This window comes from Hylobates moloch, unplaced genomic scaffold (assembly GCF_009828535.3).
Source record: "Hylobates moloch isolate HMO894 unplaced genomic scaffold, HMol_V3 SCAFFOLD_10, whole genome shotgun sequence".
NCBI lineage: Eukaryota > Metazoa > Chordata > Mammalia > Primates > Hylobatidae > Hylobates > Hylobates moloch.
This window is the reverse complement of record NW_026652285.1, coordinates 105646319-105669438: the sequence shown is the minus strand read 5'-3', so window position 1 is coordinate 105669438 and position 23120 is coordinate 105646319. Positions and strand designations below refer to the sequence as shown.

At 54.6% G+C, this 23120-nt stretch overlaps 1 protein-coding gene across 1 annotated transcript in view; it reads right to left on the bottom strand.

Annotated features, from left to right (window-relative positions):
• Window positions 1-23120, bottom strand: part of ADAMTS13 (ADAM metallopeptidase with thrombospondin type 1 motif 13) — a 40996-nt gene that overhangs the window by 5122 nt on the left and 12754 nt on the right. Inside the window, exons 10-24 of the mRNA XM_032165558.2 lie at window positions 21505-21609; window positions 20663-20814; window positions 20488-20551; window positions 16929-17055; window positions 15990-16138; window positions 15525-15645; window positions 14430-14510; window positions 13349-13530; window positions 11223-11358; window positions 11014-11143; window positions 10192-10377; window positions 8398-8587; window positions 7631-7751; window positions 5322-5451; window positions 4054-4236 (exon numbers count right to left, since the gene is read on the bottom strand). Coding sequence (XP_032021449.1) covers window positions 4054-4236; window positions 5322-5451; window positions 7631-7751; window positions 8398-8587; window positions 10192-10377; window positions 11014-11143; window positions 11223-11358; window positions 13349-13530; window positions 14430-14510; window positions 15525-15645; window positions 15990-16138; window positions 16929-17055; window positions 20488-20551; window positions 20663-20814; window positions 21505-21609 — 2057 coding nt within the window. The remainder of the gene's footprint in view (window positions 1-4053; window positions 4237-5321; window positions 5452-7630; window positions 7752-8397; window positions 8588-10191; window positions 10378-11013; window positions 11144-11222; window positions 11359-13348; window positions 13531-14429; window positions 14511-15524; window positions 15646-15989; window positions 16139-16928; window positions 17056-20487; window positions 20552-20662; window positions 20815-21504; window positions 21610-23120) is intronic.

Below are 23120 nucleotides of genomic sequence, written 5' to 3'. Positions count from 1 at the left end.
AACACCCCACGTTCTGCAAGGGAAGGCCGAGGACCTTAATACTGCCCATGTTGATCTGTAATCAATCAATAACTAATTACAGCCCGCATTCTTCAGAGCCCAGACACGAACCCAGGCAGCCTGCAAGGGAGCTGGGATCTTCATCGCAATACTGTGCTCCCCCATGACCCTGCAGCGCTGCCTCTTGGACCCGTGCCCTCCGTGGCTTGGCGCTGTTCTACATGACACTGGGAGGTGGCAGTGAACCAAACCAGACCCCACCCCCTCTCGGAGCATGGATTGTTCTCCATTTGGGCATCACTGACATGAGCGACTGGATGCTGCTTTGCTGTGGGGGCTGTCGTGTGCATTGCAGAAATTTTATTTTTTATTTTATTTTAATGGTTTTCTTTGAGACATGGTCTCGCCCTGTCACCCAGGCTGGAGGGCAGTGGTGCGATCACAGCTCACTACAGCCTCAACCTCCAGGGTTCAAGCCATCCTCTCACCTCAGCCTCCCAAGTAGCTGAGACTACAGGCGTGTGCCATCATGCCTGGCTAATTTTTGTAATTTTTGTTTGTTTGTTTTTGTTTTTGAGATGGAGTCTCACTCTGTCACCCAGGCTGGAATGCAGTGGCATAATCTCAGCTGTCTGCAAGCTCCACCTCCCGGGTTCACGTCATTCTCCTGCCTCAGCCTCCCGAGTAGCTGGGACTACAGGCACCCGCCACCACACCCAGCTAATTTTTTGTCTTTTTAGTAGAGACAGGGTTTCACCGTGTTAGCCAGGATGGTCTCTATCTCCTGACCTCATGATCCACCCGCCTTGGCCTCCCACAGTGCTGGAATTACAGGCATGAGCCACCGCGCACACCCAATTTTTGTATTTTTTGTAGAGACAGGGTTTCACTATGTTGCCCAGGCTGGTCTAGAACTCCTGGGCTCAAGCGATCCTCCTGCCTCAGCCTCCCAAAGTGCCAAGCAGAGCGTCACAGGAGGGACGAGCATGCCGTTCTGGATCAATGCTCAGGGAGGGCTCTAGGCCACTCTGGAGTTGTGTCTGAGCCGAGCCTGGAGGAGGGATATCCATGGCCTCGAGGATATCCACAGAAGACATCAGGCAGCAAGAGCTAGCACAGAAGCCCTAAGTCAGGGGAGTATCCCTGGTATGTTCCAGGACCATGAGGCCAGCATGGCTACAGCAACATCAGAGGGATAGCCAGAGCTCATGTGGTGTGTTCCTGCATCCCGGCTACTCGGGAGGCTGAAGCAGGAGGATCACTTGAGCCCAGGAATTCAAGTCCAGACTGGGCAACATAGTGAGACCCCATCTCTAAAAAAAGTGAGGGGAGGCTCAGTGGCCCAAGAGGCGGTCTGTAGAGAACAGGGCTACCTGGCAGGCTGTGCTAGGTGTGGGAGGTGAAGTTTAAGCACCATGCAGGCAGTGTGCAATGTGAAAAACCCTGCAATTCCCATAAAATCCCAGATCATCTCTAAATATGATATGGAAAAATAAATGGGACACACAGCCAAGGGACTTTAGCATAGGCAAAGAAATCAGGACACACTAGTGACACGGATGTTAAATGGTTATAAAGCTACAACATTTAAAACAATTTTTTATGGGCAATAGAATAGCTAGAAAAAAAAAAACACAAAAAACAGAACCTGGCAGATCACTTGAGGTCAGGAGTTCAAGACCAGCCTGGCCAACATAGTGAAACCCTGTCTCTATTAAAAACATAAAATCAGTTGGGTGTGGTGGCAGGCACCTGTAATCCCAGCTACTCGGGAAGCTGAGGAATGAAAATCACTTGAACCCAGGAGGCGGAGGTTGCAGTGAGCTGAGATAGCGCCACTGCACTCCACCCTGGGTGACAGAGAAAAACTCTGTCTCGAAAAAAAAGAAGAAAAAAACCTAGTAGAAAGCCCAGACATAGATTCTAACACACACCAATATTATCAAGGAGCCACCTGGAGGCATCAGGGCTTGTTCAACAGATGCTGGTTAACAATTTAGAAAAAAAAAAAAAAAAAAAAATCTCTTGGTCCCTACTTTGCAACATACTCCAAATAAATCGCAGATTAGTACAGGGTTTAAATTTAAGTAAAATCTTTTTTTTTTTTTTTTTTTTTGAGACAGGGTCTCACGCTGTTGCCCAGGCTGGCATGCAGTGGTGGCGTGATCTCTGCTCCCTGCAGCCTTGACCTCCCAAGGCTCAGGTGATTCTCCTGCCTCAGCCTCCTGAGTAGCTGGGAATACTGGCATGTACCACCATGCCCAGCTAATTTTTGTATTTATAGTAGAGACGAGGTTTTGGTATGTTGCCCAGGCTGGTCTCAAACTCCTGGGCTCCAACGATCCACCCATCTCAGCCTCTTAAAGTGCTGAGATTACAGGCATGAGCCATGACCAGCCTAAATTTCAGTGAAATCCTATCTGTAACTGGATTTATTTAAAACTAAGGAGACTGGCCAGTGCAATGGCTCACGTTTATAATCCCAGCACTTTGGAATGCTGAGGTAGGCAGATCTCCTGAGGTCAGGAGTTCAAGATCAGCCTGACCAATACGGTGAAACCCTGTCTCTATTAAAAATACAAAAGTGAGCTGGGTGTGGTGGTGGGTGCCTGTATTCCCAGCTACTTAGGAGGTTGAGACAGGAGAATGGCTTGAATCGGGGAGGTGGAGGTTGCAGTGAGCCGAGATTGCATCACTGCCTGGGCAACAAAGCAAGACTCTGTCTATAAATAAATAAATAAATAAATAAATAAATAAATAAATAAATGTAAGTGGACAGGAAGGAAACATGGCAGTAGGGTGCTATCTATTAAACCTGAGTGCTGGAGCATGCATGTCTGTTACATTCTTTTCTGGACGTTTCTGTATGATATAGAAAAGTATTTCTTTACTAAAAATGCAAACCTACAAAAAGAAACCATTAAAGAATTGTAAATGAGGTAGGCAAATGTTCGCCCTTTACCCCCGGGCTCTGGACCCCACAGATTTGAACATGATTCTGTCCCGTGTCCTAGTGTGGGTGTGTGTGTCCCTTCGGGGACCTCCACACCTCCCGTCTTCCACATCAGAATGCTGGTGCTCACAGCTTCAGGTTCTGCTCAAATGCTGCCTCGTCTGTCCCCCAGGCCTCCCCACACTGCACCCTGCCTGCATGGTGCTTAAACTTCACCTCCCACACCTAGCACAGCCTGCCAGGAAGCCCTATTCCTTACAGACTGGCTCTTGGGCCACTGAACCCCCAACGCCATCTTGTTTTGTTTTGTTGTTTTGGTTTTGAGACAGAGTCTCGCTCTGTAGCCCAGGCCGGAGTGCAGCGGCACCATCTCGGCTCACTGCAACCTCCACCTCCCAGGTTCAAGCGATTCTCCTGCCTCCGCCTTCGAAGTAGCTGGCATCACAGGTGCACACCACCACGCCCAGCTAATTTTTGTGGGTTTTCTTTTTTTTTTTTGAGATGGAGTTTCGCTGCTGTTAACCAGGCTGGAATCCAATGGCATGATCTTGGCTCACCACAACCTTGGCCTCCCGGGTTCAAGCGATTCTCCTGCCTCAGCCTCCCGAGTAACTGGGATTACAGGCATGTACCACCACGCCCAGCTAATTTTGTATTTTTAGTAGAGACGGGGTTTCTGCATGTTGGACAGGCTGGTCTTGAACTCCCAACCTCAGGTGATCTGCCCGCCTCAGCCTCCCAAAGTGCTGAGATTACAGGCATGAGCCATCGCACCCAGCCTAATTTTTGTATTTTTAGTAGAGATGGGGTTTCACCATGTTGGTGAGGCTGGTCTCAAGCTCCTGACCTCAGGTAATCCACCCGCTTTGGCCTTCCATAGTGCTGGGATTACAGGCATGAGCCACCACACGTGGCCCCGTCTTGTTTTTTTTTAGAGATGAGGTCTCACTGTGTTGCCCAGGTTGGACTTGCACTCCTGGACTCAAGTGGTTCTCCTGATTCAGCTTTCCAAGTAGCTGCAATTACAGGCGCACACCACAGCGCCTGGCCTGGCATCTGCACACACCAGGAGTTGCCTCTCCCGTCACCAGCTGACTCACCTAGGTGGGCAGGGCTCCAGGCTGCAGGCCTCCTGGGGTTCCGGGCGAGGCAGCCCCTGGCACTGGGTGTCCAACAGGATCTCCTCACCATCGTCCTCCCCATGGGCCCGGGCACAATACAGGATCCTCCGCACGACCCCTCCCCCACAGCTCACACTGCAGGCCGCCAGCTTGTACCGCCACCTGGAGCAGACTGGAGTCAGGGACCCCAAACAGCCCCAGGGCCTGGGAACCCAGGGGAGCCAGGTCTCCCCTTCATTTCCCCAGACTAGGAAGAGACAGGAAGCTGGGAAGGGCCTAGAGAGGTTCTCTTTCTGGAGGCCCCCTTGTGTCCTCACCAAGAGGCTTGGCAGAGTGGACAGAACATTTGGACAAACCCATTTTACAGAAGGGAAAGATGAGGGCAAACGACAGATGTCGTGTCCCAGAGATAGTGGGGACAGGGGTCCGGGCACCCAAGGGCCCTGCATGTCTGTCTTGAACAGTGATCCCGGCACCACCGCCCTGGAACCCACCCCGCCAGCCCTCCCCTCCTCCCCTCCGTGTTTGGCTGCATCGCACCGAACACCATCCATCAAACTGCATTCCCCCTCTGTCCTATTATTATCTGTCCCCCTTTCCCCCTGCATTTGCTCCAGGAGGTCAGGGACATTTGTCTGCCTTGTTCTCTGCTGTGTCCCCTAGCTCCAGGACGGCCCCGGGGCCTAGGTGCTCCACAAAGAGCAGGAGATGAAGAAACGCACCAGCAACCACATGCGCCCACAGCATCCCAGATCCTGTGCAATGTACTTTACATGCATTGCATCTAGCATGCATTTTACACTCATTGCATTTAGTATGTACTTCACATGCATCTAATCCTTTCATTAAACGGCCCCAGTCTTCTGGGGGCACAAAATGACCTGCTCCCACTGGTGAGGACACTGAGGGTCAAAAGGTCCGGCTTGGAGGTGAGGGAAGAGCCAGGATGCAGATCTAGCACCGTCTCCTTGGGAAGGGGCCCACCTGGCAGGGCAGGGCTCTGGACTGCAGTCCTCAAAGGGGCTGGGCGGGGGCTCTGGCCCGCACTTGGAGTGAGGCAGGGGGATGGGGCGGCCATGGTCCAGCCTCACACAGCGCACAGCCAGTGGCACCTGCCCCCCTCCACAGGTCACCGGGCATGGAGCCAAGGTTCGGGTCTCCCACTTACAGGGAGAAGGCCAACACTCCGTAGGAGGCTACACCCCAAGGCCAGGCTTCCCCTGCACAGTCTTGTTCCCCTCACTCACTGAGCAGGGCATGGGACAGCCTGGCAGACTTCCCGCCGGCTCCCAGGCTTGCTTGCCAGGCCACACAGCTCCTCCTGGACAGGCACCCTGAGGGCAGAGTCCATGCACAGGAAACGCAGCTCCATCAGGCCTGGGTGGACGAAGCAGAGACCCAGAGCCCCAAGGGGCAGGCTCAGCAAGGACCGCAGCCCGGGCTCACTGGACAGCTCTAGCACATAAGGCCCACATGGGTTTCACTCCCAGCTCTGCCACTTACCAGCTGTGTGACCTCAGACAACTGATTTAACCCTCTGAATCTTAGATTTAGAAAAAAAAGATAACGGCATCTACCTTGCAGAGTCATTTATAAAGACTTTTAAAAGGGAAGATAACAAGTGCCTGGCACATAGTAGATACTTGACAAATGGTAGCTGTTATTGTTGATTGAGAGGCATTATAACAATTGCAATATGGGCCAGGGGCAGTGGCTCACGCCTGTAATCACAGCACTTTGGGAGGCCGAGGCGGGCGGATCACGAGGTCAGGAGTTCGAGATGAGCCTGACCAACATGGTGAAACCCCGTCTCTACTAAAAATACAAAAATTAGCTGGGCGTGGTGGTGTGCACCTGTAATCCCAGCTACCAGGAGGCTGAGGTGGAGAATCACTCGAACCCAGGAGGCAGAGGTTGCAGTGAGCCAAGATCGCGCCACTGGACTCCAGCCTCGGCGACAGAGCGAGACTCCGTCTCAAAAAAAAGAAAAAAAAAATCACAATATGAAAATCTCTGATTGTGTCTATCATAAAGATGTTATTAGGGCCAGTTTTCTCAAATCTCTCCTTTAGGAATATCCTCAGAAGAAATAGGCAGGCTCAGTGGCTCATGCCTGTAATCCCAGCACTTTGGGAGGCCAAGGCGGGTGGATCGCCTGAGGTCAGGAGTTTGAGACCAGCGTGGCCATCATGGCGAAACCCCCTAATAAAATAAAATACAAAAAATTAGCCAGGTGTGGTGGCACATACCTGGAGTCCCAGCTGCTCAGGAGGCTGAGGCATGAGAATCATTTGAACATGGGAGGCGGAGGTTGCAGTGAGCCAAGATCGCGCCACTGCACTTCAGCCTGGGTGACAGAGGAAAACTCTAGTCTCAAGAAAAAAAAAGAAAAAGAAAAAAGAAAAAAAATCTCTTGGTTGGGCACTTGAGCTCCGGAGGTGAAGGTTACAGTGAGCCACGATCATGCCACTGCACTCCAGCCTCAGCAACAGAATGAGACTCTGTCTCAAAAAGAACAAAAACAAACAAACAAAAAAAAACACAGAAATAAAAAGTGTTGGCAAGGATGGGAAGACATTGGAACTCTTATGCACCATTAGTGGAAATGTAAAATGGTGCAGCCACTGGGGAAAATAGTCCAGCAGTTCCACAAAAATTAAACATAGAATTCTCATCTGACCCAGCTACCACACTTCTAGATATACACCCAAAAGAACTGAAAGCAGGAACTCAAACAGGTATTTGCACACCCAGGTTCACAGCAGCATTATTCACAATAGCCAAAATGTGGAAGAAAGCCAAGTGTCCACTGATGGATAAATGGATAAACATGTAAAGGATACACTCACAATGGAATCTTTTTCAGCCTTAAGAAGGAAACACTCACACATGCTACAACATGGATGAACTGTGAGGACATCACGCTCAGTGAACACTAGTCACGAAAAGGCAAATGCTATATGATTCCACTTCTACAAGGTCCCTAGAATTGTGGAATTTGGAGACAGAAAGGAGAATGGAGGTTGCCAGGGGCTGCGGAGGGGGAAACGGGAGTTCGTGTTTCACAGGGACAGAGCTCCAGTTTGGGAAACTGGAAAAGTTCTGGAGAGGATGGTGGTGATGGCCACACAACAATGTGACTGTGCCACTGACCTGCACAGGGAGAAACACGATGGTAAATTTTATAATATCTGTGTTATACTACCATAAAACAAGATTGGGAAAATAGAAGAACGCTGTGTGTCTTAAAGCTAAGGTTTCTCTGCTCGGGTCATCAATTGGGGCCCCCTGGCTGCTCTGCTGGGGCCGTCAGGAATGGCTCTTGTGCCACACTGCCGGGCGTTATTGTCTTTTCCTACCTTTCAGCCAATCAACGCCCACATTTGAAGTGGCTGTCAGCTACTATGCTTAGTCTCCTTGTATATTACCGCGTGTTCCCATATAGTCTGGATTTTCTGCAATCCACCTCAAATGCTTTTTAGAAGGAGGCAAGATGCAAGTGGATAGGAGAGTTACCATGAGTGCTGGTCCCCCGGAGCATCCCGGGGGCCCTCACCTCGCCCACAGGAGACGGAGCACGGCCCCGCCACAGGGGTCCACACGTGTGCAGCTTGAGCCTTCGTCCTGATGCTGCCCCATGGGGAGGGAGCCTTCTCCCCTGCAGAGGTGGCATCCAGCTGTGGGGAACAGCAACAAGCTGGTGGGTCTGGGACTCCTCTGAGCACCCAGCGACCCCCGGCCCGATCTTCTCAGGAGGCAGCAGAGAGAGCAGGAAGCGGTGTGTGCGCACCAGCGGCTCCCTCCCCTGCTCCCTTGGCAAGATTGGCTCCCCGGTCTCCCAGCAGGTGTCCTTGCTGCACACCCCACCTTTGCAGGCTCCTCAGCAGCATGAGTGCTCACCGTGGGCCTGGCCGAGACCTGGGGACCAAGAGTGGGACATGGGAGTATGCCTGGCCCTGCAATCCCCCCAGCCATGAGGGGCAAGGGTTGCCAGCACCCAGGCCAGAGAGCAAGGCCAGTCAGCCTCCAGCATTTGGACACTGGGCGGGAGCCTGGCGGCATTTCCCTGCACAGCAGCTGCATTATATACTCCTCAGATGCTTCTCTCAGCCCGGCTTGCAAGGGGAATGGGAGCCTCCCCAGGGGCCCTGAGCCCTCTTTCTAAACTTCTTGTCTGAGCAGGGGTGGCCCTCAGACAGCATTCCCACAGAAGGACGGTGTTCTTGCTCTGGCCTGGAGGACAGTGGCAACGGGTGCTCCTCGTTCTCCCAGCCAGGTAAAGGACTCAACAGCCCCAGCCACCCTCATGCCCAGGGCACTCACATGGCCCCAGCCTAGAGGGCATGACATCCCGACACAGGGCTCAGGGGCAGGCAGCTTCTCATCTACGGAGCCAGGCCCCTCAGTCGCTGGAGCCTCCAGGCCATCTGCCCCCGGCACACAGGTCTCGTTCTCCAAGGCCAGGCCTGCTCCACCAGCTGATGTGCATGGGCTGGGCTCTGACACCTTCCACCTGAGGATGGCATGAGCCAGTCATCAGGCCCTGCCTCTGCCACCCAGGGGAAGGTATAGCCCAGCTGCTAGGGGCAGGGAGGCAGCGGACCTGCTCCCCAACATCCAGGAGCCCAAAGAGGGGCCCCACAGAGAAGTGAAGCTCAGGGTCTCTCCCTGAAGCACTGGGTTCTCCATTCATCAGCCAGCAGGTTCCCATTCAACAAGCACTCGCTGCTCAACAGTCAGGCACCCCACCTGCACCCAGGGTGCAGAGACAGAACCTATCCCTGGCCAGGCACGGTAGCTCACACCTGTAATCTCAGCACTTTAGGAGGCTGAGGTGAGCAGACTGCTTGAGCCCAGGAGTTGGAGTCCAGCCTAGGCAACATGGCAAAACCCTGTTTCCATAAAAAATACAAAAATTAGCAGCCGGGCGCGGTGGCTCACGCTTGTAATCCCAGCACTTTGGGAGGCCGAGGCAGGCGGATCACGAGGTCAGGAGATCGAGACCATGGTGAAACCCCGTCTCTACTGAAAATACAAAAAATTAGCCAGGCATGGTGGCGGGCGCTTGTAGTCCCAGCTACTCGGAGAGGCTGAGGCAGGAGAATGGCGTGAACCCGGGAGGCGGAGCTTGCAGTGAGCCGAGATTGCGCCACTGCACTCCAGCCTGGGCGACAGAGCAAGACTCCGTCTCAAAAAAAAAAAAAAAATTAGCTGGGCTTGGTAGCGCACACTTGCTGAGGCAGGAGGTTGCACTGAGCCAAGATCATGCCACTGCATACCAGCCTGGGTGAGAGAACAACTCTGTATTTAAAAAAAAAAAAGAGAGAGAACCCATCCCTCCTACCCTCTAGAGGCAGAGGCCGACTTCCAGCCAGGCAATCACTGACTCCATGCACCACAGCAGGTGCAGAGAAACAGGTGCCACATGGAATCGGATCACCAGGTTCAAGGGTGGCCAATGGGTTTCAGTTGTGGGTCAGCCCTGTGCTGGAGTGGCTGCCTGGAGAGCTGTGTTGAAAAGGATTCTGAGGCCCTATCTGGCCTCAGCGGGGAAGAGTGGTGATTGCTTTGTCTGCCACGGATGAGGAGGCGGGGAAAGGAGTCCAGAGCTATGAGTGGGCCACCAATAACCCAGACCAATCCCCTCCCACCAGACAGGTCGCAAAACTAAAGCTCACAGAGGAGGGGACTTGCCCTGTCACTCAGCTGGTTAGTGGCAGGGCAGGATGATAAGCCACTGTCAACTTGGACACTGAGGGGATGAGATGCAGCCACGTGGGCACAGGGGAGATGGTGGTGATGAGAAAGTGACATCTCCCACTCTGTTCAGTTTGACCTCATCCTCGAAGCCTCCCCTCCCCAGGCAGGTCGGCATCCCCATTTCAGAGCAGGGGCTCGGAAGCTCACAGAGGGAAACAATGGGCCCAGGCTCTCCTGGGTAGTAAGGAACTCTGACACTGGCACTTAAAACCGCCAGGTGACACTGCCCATCACCCTGGATGGTGAGGCCCTGCCGGAGGCCTCAGGAGGAGGGGATTCTCAGAAAGATGGGGCTCAGCGCAGGGACGAGCTCTGCCAGGGAGACCCTCTCCCAGACCCACCTAGCCCTGGGCTCACCTGGCGGGGCAGGGCTGGGGGTTGCAGGTTGCCACCGCCACAGCTGGCTGCTGGGCCCCTGCTCTGCACCGGGCTGGGGGCAATGTCTTCAGGAGGCTGCCCCGGGCCTCCACGCAGTGCACTGGCCGCTCCCGCAGGCCGCCCCCACAGGAGACGCTGCATGGGCCGAAGTCTCCCACCGCCCAGCTGAGGAAGGAGACAGAGCGTCGGGACCCTGGCCAGGTCCTAGGCTGGCCTGGGGTGATGGGGTGGCAGGTGCTGATGTACTCCCCTGGTCTGGGACAAGTAATGGGCACTAGGGCCAGCCTAGCCTCTCCAGGTGTTCCCAGGCTGCCGGACAGACGGCTGAGCCTGAGGACACCTGAATCACAGGCTGGTGAGCAGCTGCCCTGTCCTGCACCCAGCAGGGATGGCCTTGTCCCTAACAGTGTGCCCCATCAGGTGTGGTGACAGCCAGGGGCTTTGCACCAGGAGCTCCCCAAGTCTCCCTACAACCCTCCAGGTAGGCAATCACCTCCATCTCGCCATAAGCACCTGAGCTCAAGAGAGGCCTCGGTGGCCCAGACAAGGTGGCAGCAGGTGTGGGTCCCACTGGGCTGACATTGTCACCATGTCTGCCCCAAGCCTCAGTTTCCTCACCTGCAGAATGGGGGCACTCACAGAGCCCCCCTCGCAGGGCTGTGGTCAGGGGTAATGAGAGCCTGCACAGGAGCAGCTCAGCCCGGCCCTGCCACATGGGCCCCATAGGCCAGGGACAGAGCCCAGCAGCCCCAGCGGAACCCTCTTTCCCCCTTGTAGCTGCGCAGACAGCACCACACTCACTACGGAGGGCAGGGTTCAAGCACGCAGGCCTCTGGCCACGCTGGTGGCTGCTGGCTCCCTTGGCACCGGACAGTCTCCACCAGCTCCTTCCTGGCCTGGTCCACGCAGCTGTAGTTTACCCAGCGCAGCCCTGGGAGGGAAGAGAGAGGGCTAGGCCGCCTCCCTGCAGGAGCAAGCCGTGCTGTGGGTGAGCCTTCCCCAGGTCTCACCTGCCCCACAGCTCACCGAGCAGGGCCCACGCACAGCGGTCCACACCCAGGCCTGCAGCGGCTTAGGCTGGAAGTAGGTGAAGGTGATGTCTGGGCAGGTGAGGTTGCCATACTCCTCGCCATACCGCCTGTAAACCTGCAGACAAAGAGCTTCAGGCCTTGTCCAGTGGGTTCCCTGAGGGTCACTGTCATGGCCACCTCCCCTGGGAAGCCTTCCAACTTCTTCTTGCATCCCTATTATCTTTCATTCAGCAAGCAATCACTGGCCAGGCATGGTAGCTCATGCCTGTAAACCCAAAACTTTGGGAGCCTGAGGCAGGCAGATCACTTGAGCCCAGGAATTTCAGAGCAGCCTGGGCAACATAGTGAGACTCCATCTCTATAAAAAAGTTAAAAAATTAGCTGGGCATGGTGGCACATGCCTGTAGTCCCAGCTACTTGGGAGGCTGAGGTGGGAGGATCACTTGAGCCCAGGAGGTCGAGGCTGCAGTGAGCTGTGATAGTGCCACTGTACTCCAGCCTGGGCAACAGTGAGACCCTCTCTCAAAAAACAACAAAGACAAAAATAACAACAAGCAATCACCAACACTGACCTGTACCAGGCTCTGGGGATAGCACAGTGCACAGGACACCGGCTGAGCTGCAAGGAGCTCTCAATGGGTTGGGATAGGGGGCTGGGGGAGGTAATTACCAAGTCATTGGTGGGTTACCGGATAGGGTATTTGGGCAGCACAGAGAAGGTTCCCTAAGCTGGCTGAGGAGAGGATAAAGTGCAGTGGAGGAGGCAGGCCCACCTTAGGCTGGGCTAAGGAGCCCAAGAAGGGCTAGGGCAGGGCCAGCACAGAAAGTGCTTCTGGAGCCAGAGCTGAGGCCAGTAGGGTTGGCAGGAAGAATCTGGATCTCTGGGGACCTGTGGCTGGCTACTGGCTTGGGCCTGGCCCAGAGAGCACTGGGAAGAATTTCAGCAGGTTCCTGGGCCTAAGGCTCTTCAGGAGGGTAACTGGGTCCTGTGCCCAAGACCAGCCCAAGAAAGAGGCCAGCCTGGAGGCCAGAGCCCAGGGCGAGGTGACATTCCGCACCTGCCCCCTCGATGCCCACATCTGGCCAGTGCCGCAAGCCTGTGTTGGTTACGGTGCAGTTTCTCAGGCCCAACACAGGGAAGTTCTGATTCAGGGAATATGCAGAGGACCCTGGAATCTGCTTTTTTACACACTGCAGAGGATGATGGGAGAGCCACTCGGCAGCCAGCATCTGGAGACAATGTCCCAGGCAAGGGGAGGGGAGGAAGGGAGCCATATCAGGGGAAGGGAAGGGATAAGCCGCTCACAGGGGCTTGCTCTGGCCCGGCCTGGCCTGATCTGGGGGAGGCCCTGCTGTCTCTGGCTGCTGTAGGGGCAGAGGACGCTGCTGGAGCAGCAAGCAGGGGCCGCTGAGACTGGGCCCCTCTCCCAAGGTTCTCAGGTCTGTTTCAGCCTGCACTTATGTCTCTCCACCCTCCACGTGCCTTCCTCAGCAAAGCACCAATCGGGACATACATGGGCGAGCACACGTCACTGAGGACACTCCTGAACAAGGCCTTCCGGTTCCCATACACACTGCACCAAAGAAGCAGTGAGAGCCAGCATCCGTTCTCAGCTTCCTCGGCACCAAGGCCTGCTCTCCAGATGCCACTGCACCTGCGTCCATGCCTTCATCTCCCCACAAACCCACACAGTAGAACCTTCCTTCATCCCTCCCACACTGACACTGTTCCCTCAGCCATACGCTTCCTTCCCTGCTTGGCCCAGCAATATCTGCTCATCTGACACCTCAGCTCCATCACTCTTTCCCAGGGAGCCCCGGACCCCTGCATTGGGCCCTCCAACCTTACCTGATCCCAGAACTGCAGGGCCTTCTCCCACGGGCTCTGGGCACAGGCACATTTGGGTATTTGTGGGACCCTAAGCCCCTGGAGGAGCTACCTACATTTTGCCTAGCACAGGGCCCAACACATAGTGGGTCCCCTGTAAGTGACCGCTGAATGAATAAATGAAAGAATCAGGGAATGGATAGATGGACAAACGAGCAAGCAGCCATAGCCCCCAAAAAGAAGCCCCCACTGGCCTCCCCCAGGCTCTCCTGCCGACCTGGATCTCAGCATCTTCCTGGAGGGGTCCCCAGATGCGGATCTCCTCCAGGCGGGGCAGCCGGTCCTCGGTGAGGGCCACTCTGTACTCGACACGGCCATCCTCCAGGAGGGAGGGGTAGGTGGTGTTAGGGGAGATGCTCGTCTTCCCAGCCACGACGTAGCGCCCTCCGATCCTCACCGCTGTCGGGGAACCAGCCCTGTTAGCCATGTGGAGCTGAGCACCCATCCTCCTCACAGGCACATGTCAGTGACTCTCCTTCCCGGGGTCCCCAGCCCCCCTCTAAGGAGCCGCAGGCACCTGAGCCAGAGGCTTCCCCACAGCGGAGGCTCTGTGCCTCTTTCCACAACCTGGTAAGTGCCATGACCAAGTGCACTCACACACAGAACTCGACAGACTCAGGGCTCAGGGACCCCATGGCAAGTGCCAACAACCAAGGCTTCAAAGGTTAGGTGCAGGCACACTCCAGAAAGAACGACCCACTGTGGCCCTCAATAGCGAAGAAGCAGGCCTTGCCCAAAGAGAAGTCCGGCCTTTGCTGTTGGCTTCCAAGAGGAAACACAGGTCACACCAGGCAGAAGTGTCCTCCTTTAGGGCAGAGGCTGGCTGTACCAGAAAGACCAACTATGTGATTTAGGATATGGGCTTTGGGTCACCAAGAGACTGAGAGTATCCACCTGGCCAATTAGTCAATCATGTCTTTGCACTCAAACCCCAGGAAAAACTCTCAACTCCCACTCAGTGGGCTTTCTGTGTGGGCAATACTCCATGAGTATGGCCACGCTCCAATGCTAGAAGGGTGTCACATCCCTGAGACATCAGGCCTCCTGTTTGGACCCTCCCAGACTCTGCCTACATCTCTTCCCTTGGACAATTCTAAACTGTGTCCTTCCGGAAAGAGCCGCAGCCACGTGCCACAGCTCTCAGCTCTGGGAGTCTTCCTAGTCAATTATCAAGCCTGAGGGTGGTTTGGGGAACCCCCTGAACTTGTGGGTGATGTCAGAAGTGAGGGCATCTTGGCGACAGTGCTCTGCACCTTTGTAGTCTAGCTAACTGGGTGGGAGTCCTCCAGTCAACTCACCCAAGTGTGTGAAGAGAGGCCTGTGGTTGGCAATGTAGACACTGGTCAGGTTGGGGGTAACCGTCAGAAATGTGACATATTCTAGAAAGAAGAAAAGAAGAAGAGATGCGTGGACCTCACGGCCACCGCACCACAGACAAAGGGAGCTGATCTTAGCTGGTCGGGAAAAATTGAACAATGCCATGGGGCTGGCTCCAGTAGCAGTGAGTACCCTGTCATGGGGGCAATTAAAAGCAGGCTGGAGGACAACCTGCCAAGGCTCTGCCCTGGCTGGGAGAAGGGACCAGGGCCAAGGTTCTCCAGCACAGTGGGGCATGCCAGAGGGAGGCAGGGCTCAAGTCTCTGCTCTCCATAGAAGCACTGGCATTTGCAAATGATTTTTGACCTTGTGTATACACCAAAGTCAAAGATTTTCCAAGTGTAACTACCATCCCTCTCATTCACTTGTATCCCTCTCAGTGCGATTTCTTGAGCAGGAGAGAAGAGGGTAGCTGCCACAGAATGCACAATGTCCGTACTTTTTTTTTTTTTTTTTTTTTTTTTTTGAGACAGTGTCTCACTCTGTTGCCCAGGCTGGAGTGCAGAGGGATCTCGGCTCACTGCAACCTCTGCCTCCCAGGTTCAAGCAATTCTCCTGCCTCAGCCTCCTGAGTAGCTAGGACTACAGGCGCCCGCCACCATGCCCAGCTAATTTTTGTATTTTTAGTAGAGATGGGGTTTCACCATATTGGCCAGGCTGGTCTTGAACTCCCGACTACAGGTGATCCACTCGCCTCAGCCTCCCAAAGTGCTGGGATTACAGGTGTGAGCCACCGCGCCCGGCCAATGTCTGTATTTTTTTTTTGCAGCTCACAGCTACAGTGAGTGACCATTACTGAGGCACCACAGTCCAAGCAGCATCAAGGCCAAAATCTGAGTCAGCCACAGGAGGGTGTCGAAGTGGAAGAGGGAGACACTGACACCACAGGAGGCATCCAGGGCTGAGTGAGTGTGCAGGCCCTGTGATCTGAGCAGCCCCCTGCACCAAGGCTCTGGGCTGTGGCCGTCTTGGAGGCTGGGGGAAGCCCAGCCTCTGCCCCGAGGGAGGCCACCTACCTCTCGCTCTGCCAGCTGTGAAAGAGCCCTTCTGTGGGCTGCACGTGCTGTTGTCCCCACCACACACCTGGCACGCGTCCTGTACCTGCTGGGAGTCCATCCTGCCGTCACAGCCAAATGTCTATGCAAAGGGAAGGACAGAGGGCCAGTGTCACTGGAGGGTGCCTCAATGACACTGCAGCCCTACCAGCTCTGAGATTCTGGGATCCGCAAAACCAGCAACACTTCTGTAGCACCCCACCATCTACACAGGAAGAAAGCTTAGAGGGCTCAGTGACTTGCCCAAGGTCACACTGCAGCCCTTAACCCAGGCTGACTCCAAGTCCAGATCCTTCTCCCCAGCACCACTCCCCTGTAGACTGCACTGCAGCTCCATCAGGGCCAGCACCCACCGAACTGCCCCCAGGAGCCTTCCGATAGGACAGGTAGGCCCCAGGGCTATTGCCAATGTCCACACATGCCTACCCTGCAGCTGCCTGACACGCACAAGCTCAGGGTCCCGTCCTCCCGGGGGCCACTTGGCATACACCGGGTCCCATCAAGGAAGCTGTCTCCACGCTTCATGATGAAGCTCTCGCCAACGGCCCGGCACATGTGTCTGCACAGAGCATCCCCTGGGAGGGCAGAGTGAATAAGGGGGTCCTCAACCGAGCAGGAGGGGCAAGCCCCCCAGCCCCCACCCAGCTTCATCCTTTGCATCTGGGGCAAGGGTTTCTATCTTCCCCCCATCCTACCTCCTACAGCAATAATCCTAATCACAGTCCTAATCTAATCTCATCACTAATGGTATTAAATTATGAACCAAGGCTGGGCGCAATGGTTCATGCCTGTAATCCCAGAACTTTGGGAAGCCGAGGCAGGCGGATCACCTGACGTCAGGAGTTCAAAACCAGCCTAGCCAACATGGCAAAACCCCATCTCTACTAAAAATACAAAAAAATGAGCCAGCGTGGTGGTGCAAGCCTGTAGTCCCAGCTACTCAGGAGGCTGAGGGGCAAGAATCCCTTGAATCCCAGAGGCAGAGGTTACAGTGAGCTGAGATCACGCCACTGCACTCCAGCCTGGGCAACAGAGCAAGATTCTGTCCCAAAAAAAAAGAATCATGAACCAAAGAACACAGTTGGCATTTTCTGATTATCTCCCTGAATCCTTGTAGCGCCCAGGGATGGACTTACTGCTATTATCTCCATTTCACAGATGGGAAATTGAGACTCAGATGGGATGTCAGTGCCTGATCTACCAGGGAGGCCTGGCCACTATGTGATCCATGGTCTGTGGGATGCCAGAGCCTGAACCACTTTCCCCAGTGCTGGAGGGACAGTAGGCCAACCCCCCATGACTCTGCCCTGTCTGAGGGTCTCCAGGGCTGGCTCCTCCCCCAACCCCACACTTTGCAGGCCCCACCTTGGCTGTGTGGTACAGCAGCACCCCAGCGGTAGAAGGAGGCGCCGCCAGGGGAGGAGCGCAGCGGCTGGCCATCGGTCCTGGCGCACTGTTCCGACATGAACTCCAGCTGGGTCTTCTCGCAGGCCTGGCCAGGAGGAGGCAGAGGACAGGCAGAGGAGGGGGACGGTGGCGGGGCGGGGAGGGGCAGTGTTGTCACTGGGAGACTGCATGGCACCCTACAGTATGGAATCAAGATGTGGGTGTGGCCTCAGCTCCAGGCCGTGCCTCAGTTCCCTGCTCTGTAAACTGGGGTGACAAAAGTGCCTGCCTCTCTCTATTGATGGGAAAACTCCAGGGAATCTGTAAAGAACACAGGGCAGCAACGAAGAAGAAAGCCGGGAAAGAGCATTACGCTCAGAGCCTCTGCTTCCAAGGCCTGAACTCAATGAAACAGGGACGGGGATGTGTATTCTTCAGGTAGTGCAGAGGCACTACCTAGAGGCAGGTAACCAAAGCATGGAGCAAAGACCTCACCACCGGAGCCTCTGCACTCAGGCAGGCGCCTTGGACTTTTATGGGCTGACAGAAGATAATCGGAGTTGACACCCTGGACGGCCACACTGACCACACTGCCTCCATGAAATCCCACCACCCTGTGCTCCAGCCAAAGACCCTCCCCTCGCGGTCTGGGGAGGTCTTGGTGGTCCATTTGGAAAAGGAGGAAAGGGAGGGTCTCGCCACATGCAGAACTGTAATACAGCCAGGGACAAACTCACACCCAGGGCCAGCGAAGCAGGGGACAGAATTTAACTCAATGTAAAAAGAATCTTTCTACCATTTCATACCACCAACATGGCCAAAATCAAAAAACAGAAAACAGGCTGGGCGCCATGGCTCACGCTTGTAATCCCAGCACTTTGGGAGGCTGAGGTGGGTGGATCACTTGGGGTTGGAGTTCAAGACCAGCCTGGCCAACATGACAAAACCCCGTCTCTATTAAAAAAAAGAAAACAGGGGCCGGGCGCGGTGGCTCACGCTTGTAATCCCAGCACTTTGGGAGACCGAGGCGGGCGGATCACGAGGTCAGGAGATCGAGGCCACGGTGAAACCCCGTCTCTACTAAAAAAAATACAAAAAATTAGCCGGGCGCGGTGGCGGGCGCCTGTAGTCCCAGCTACTCGGAGGCTGAGGCAGGAGAATGGCGTGAACCCGGGAGGCGGAGCTTGCAGTGAGCCGAGATTGCGCCACTGCACTCCAGCCTGGGCGACAGAGCGAGACTCTGTCTCAAAAAAAAAAAAAAAAAAAAAAAAGAAAACAGAAAAAAGAAAAGAAAAAACAACAACAGAAAACAACAAGTGCTGCGGCAGATGTGGGGAAACTGGAACCCTCGCGCGATGCTGGTGGGAATGTGAAACAGTTCAGGCACTGTGGAAAATGGTTTGGCAGTTTCTTTAAAAGTCAAACAGGCCAGGCGTGGTGGCTCACGCCTGTAATCTCAGCCCTTTGAGAGGCCGAGGCAGGCGGATCACGAGGTCAGGAGATCAAGACCATCCTGGCTAACACGGTGAAACCCCGCCTCTACTAAAAATACAAAAAAAAATTAGCTGGGCATGGTGGTGGGCACCTGTAGTCCCAGCTATTCAGGAGGCTGAGGCAGGAGAATGGCGTGAACCCGGGAGGCGGAGCTTACAGTGAGCCGAGATCGCGCCACCGCACTCCAGCCTGGGCGACAGGGCAAGACTCCATCTCTAAAAAAAATAAATAAATAATAAAAAGTAAAAAATAAAAAAAAAAAGTCAAACATAGGCCGGGAGCGGTGGCTCACGCCTGTAATCCCAACACTTTGGGAGGCCGAGGCGGGCAGATCACCTGAGGTCACGAGATCCAGACCATCCTGGCTGACGTGGTGGAAACTCCATCTCTACTAAAAATACAAAAACTTAGCCAGGTATGGTGGCACGTGCCTGTAATCCCAGCTACTCCGGAGGGTGAGGCAGGGGAATCGCTTGAACCCAGGAGGCGAAGGTTGCAGTGAGCTGAGATCGTACCACTGCACTCCAGCCTGGCGACAGAGCAAGACCCTGTCTCAAAAAAAAAAAAAAAAAAAAAGTCAAACATACAATTCCCATATGATCCAGTAACTCCGCTCTTCAGCATACTGCCAAAAGAATTGAAAACAGGGATTCAAACACGTACAAGCACATTCACAGCGGCTCTGTTCACAGGAGCCACAAGGTGAAAACAACTCAGATGTCCATCAGCAGACGACTGGATGAAAATGTGGTCTATCCCTGCAGTTCCCACTGAAAGAGGAATGAGGTGCTGACAAGGCTACAACACAGGTGAGCCTTGGGGATGTGCCACTGGGGGAGGAAGGCAGGCAGGAAGCGCACCTGTTGTCTGGCCCCAGGTACGTGGCAGGTCCAGAACAGGTCAATACACAGAGACAGAAGGGAAACCAGTGGCCGCCAAGCGGTGGAGGGGAAATGGGGAGTGACAGCCTACCATATGGGGTTTACTCCAGAGTACTCCAGAGTACTGGAAACGTTCTGAAACTAGATAGAGGCGGTACTTGCACAACCTGTGAATGTACTAAAGGCCACTGAGTTGCCACTTTAAAATATTTGATTTCATGCTACCTGAATGTCACCTCAATTTATAAATAAAAGACTCCTTCAGCCAGGCGGGGTGGCTCACACCTGTAATCCCAGCACTTTGGGAGGCCGAGGCAGGCGGATCACGAGGTCAGGAGATCAAGGCCATCCTGGCTAACACAGTGAAACCCCGTCTCTACTAAAAATACAAAAAATTAGCTGGGCGTGGTGGCGGGCACTTGTAGTCCCAGCTACTCAGGAGACTGAGGCAGGAGAATCGCTTGAACCCGGGAGGCGGAGGTTGCAGTGAGCTGAGATAGCACCACTGCACTCCAGCCTGGGTGACAGGGAGAGACTCTGTCTAAAAAAATAAAAATAATATAAAAAAAATTCCTTTGCAGCCATGCAGCAGTGCACTGTATTCCTAGTGGGGAGGTTCTCCCTGCAGAGATGTGCTCTGGAGGGCAAAGCGGCACTCAGGAGGGAGGCGGGACGCTTCAGGGGCTCTGTGGGCATCAGCAGGACTGGCCTGCTTTACGAACTGGGGTCCCAATGTCCTTCTCTCTCTTTTTTTAATTTTTGTATTTTTTTTGAGACAGAGTCTTGCTCTGTCGCCCAGGCTAGAGTGCAATGGCCCAATCTCGACTCACTGCAACCTCCACCTCCTGGGTTCAAGTGATTCTCCTGCCTCAGCTTCCCGAGTAGCTGGGACTACAGGCGCCCACCACCACACCCGGCTAATTTTTGTATTTTCTGTACAGACAGGATTTCACCATGTTGGCCAGGCTGGTCTTGAACTCCTGACCTCAGGTGATCCACCCACCTTGGCCTCCCAAAGTGCTGGGATTACTGGCGTAAGCCACCTCACCTGGCCCCAATGTCCTTCTCAAATATGTCCTGGTGTGAACCACAGATGGTCACTTTGGCTCCCCCAGGGCCCGGTGCCACCAGCTGCCCCCTCCTACCCCAGGAAGCAGGCCTACCTGAGTGTTGCACATCTCGGCCTGGAGGTCAGCACCAACACATGCACGCCCCCCAAAGGCAGGTCTGAAAATGCCCAGCAGACAGGAGGATGAGACAGGAGGGTGACCACTGCCTTCAACTAGGGACTGTGGTGTGCCCACCCTCCCTGACAGAAGAGCACCCTCCCTGTGGTACCTGGGGTTGTTGCACTGCCGCCTCCTGGTGACCACACCTCCTCCGCAGGAGCGGGAGCAAGGACTTTGGGGACTCCAGCTAGACCAGCGCCCATGCACTGCTGCTATGGGGGTCAGCTCCACCAGGGAGCGGCAGCGACCCTTGGAGCACCACTGCAAGGCAAGGATGGCTTCATCTCCCATCCCACAGTGACCCCACCACAGGGACCCCCAACACACACAGAGAGTCCCCCAACATACTCAGGGATCCCCAACACACACAGGGACCCCACCCACAGCAACCCCCAAACACACACAAGGAACTCACCCATAGGGATCCCCCAATACACAGGGATCTCCAACACACACAGAGACCCCCCAACACACACAGGTACCCCAGGCACATGGATCCCCCAGACCCACAGGGATCCCCCAACACCCAGAGACCCCCCAACATACACATAGAACCCCCCAGGGACCCCTCAACACACAGGGATCCTCCAACACACACACAAGGACCCCACCCACAGGGACTCTACACTCACAGGGACCCCTTACACAGGGATCCCACCCTGAGACACCCCATATCCACAAGGACCTTCACACAGGGACCCCACCCAAAGGAACCCCACACCCATGGGCACCCCCCATACAAACAAGCAGCCCACACTCCCATTCTGCATGGGAGCAAATGCTAAAGGAAAGAGGTCAGACCAGCAACCCCAAGGACAGTCCCCAAGGCCAACTCCAAGACTCTCTGCCCCATACTGGTCCTGCCTCCCGACCTAGGAATAGGGCAGTCTGGCTGGAGGCACCCACGTGCACGTGCTCACAGGAGCCCGCTCATTCACTCTTGGCTCTGACCTTCTCCACGCCACATTCTGTCCCGTCCAGGAGAGGAACGAGGAGGCGGCTGCAGCTGCTTTGGTCCAGCGGGTCTGTGTGGCAGGAGAGGGCCTGGCACATATCCTAGGACGGTGGACAGGTGGCGAGTTCAGGGGCCACCAGGGCCTTCTAGGTCAGTGTCCAACCTTAACTGTCCCTCCCAGACTGCAGGACACATTGACACAGCCCTCAGAGGACAAGGCATGACCGACCCATCAATGGGGAACCGGGACCATGACCAGGTCCTGTCACACTTTTGGGGGCCCGTGGAAATGTGGTTTTTGTGTCTTTTTTCTTTTTTTCTTTCTTAACTTGTCACTGACTTGAAGCTCAAGAGGGAAATGTTTTAATTTCTTTTTCTTTCTTTTTTTTTTTTGAGACGGTTTCGCTCTTGTTATCCAGGCTGGAGTGTAATGGCGCGATCTTGGCTCACCTCAACCTCTGCCTTCTGGGTTCAAGCAATTCTCCTACCTCAGCCTTCCGAGTAGCTGGGATTACAGGCATGCGCCACCATGCCCAGCTAATTTTTTGTATTTTTAGTGCAGATGGCGTTTCTCCATGTTGGTCAGGCTGGTCTCGAACTCCCAACCTCAGGTGATCCGCCTGCCTTGGCCTCCCAAAGTGCTGGGATTATAGGTGTGAGCCACCACACCTGGCCTAATTTCTTTTAAAATCAGAAGAAAAAAGGCAGCCGGGCACGGTGGTTCACGCTTGTAATCCCAGCACTTTGGGAGGCCGAGGCGGGCGGATCACGAGGTCAGGAGATCAAAACCACGGTGAAACCCCGTCTCTACTAAAAATACAAAATATTAGCCAGGCGTGGTGGTGGGTGCCTGTAGTCCCAGCTACTTGGAGAGGCTGAGGCAGGAGAATGGCGTGAACCCAGGAGGCGGAGCTTGCAGTGAGCCGAGATTGCACCACTGCACTCCAGCCTGGGCGACAGAGCAAGACTCCGTCTCAAAAAAAAAAAAAAAAAAAGAAGAAAAAAGGCCAGGCACGGTGGCTCACTCCTGTAATCCCAGCAATTTGGGAGGCCAAGGTGGGCAAATCACGAGGTCAGGAGATGGAGACCATCCTGGCTAACACAGTGAGACCCCATCTCTACTAAAAATACAAAAAATTAGCCAGGTATAGTGGCGGGCACCTGTAGTCCCAGCTATTCGGGAGGCTGACGCAGGAGAATGGCTTGAACCCTGAAGGCAGAGCTTGCACTGAGCCAAGATTGCACCACTGCACTCCAGCCTGGGTGACAGAGCGAGACTCCATCTCAAAATAAATAAATAAATAAAATAAAATCAGAAGAAAAAAATGAACTAGGCTGGGTGTGGTGGCTTATCCTGTAATCCCAGCACTTTGGGAAGCCAAGGTGGGCGGATCACCTGAGGTCAGGAATTCAAGACCAGCCTGGCCAACATGATGAAACCCTGTCTCTACTAAAAAATACAAAACTTAGCTGGGCATGGTGGCACATGCCTGTAGTCCCAGCTACTAGGGAGGCATAGGCCTGGGAATCGCTTGAACCTGGGAGGCGGAGGTTGCAGTAAGCCAAGATTGTGCCACTGCACTCCAGCCTGGGTGACAGAGTGAGACTTGGT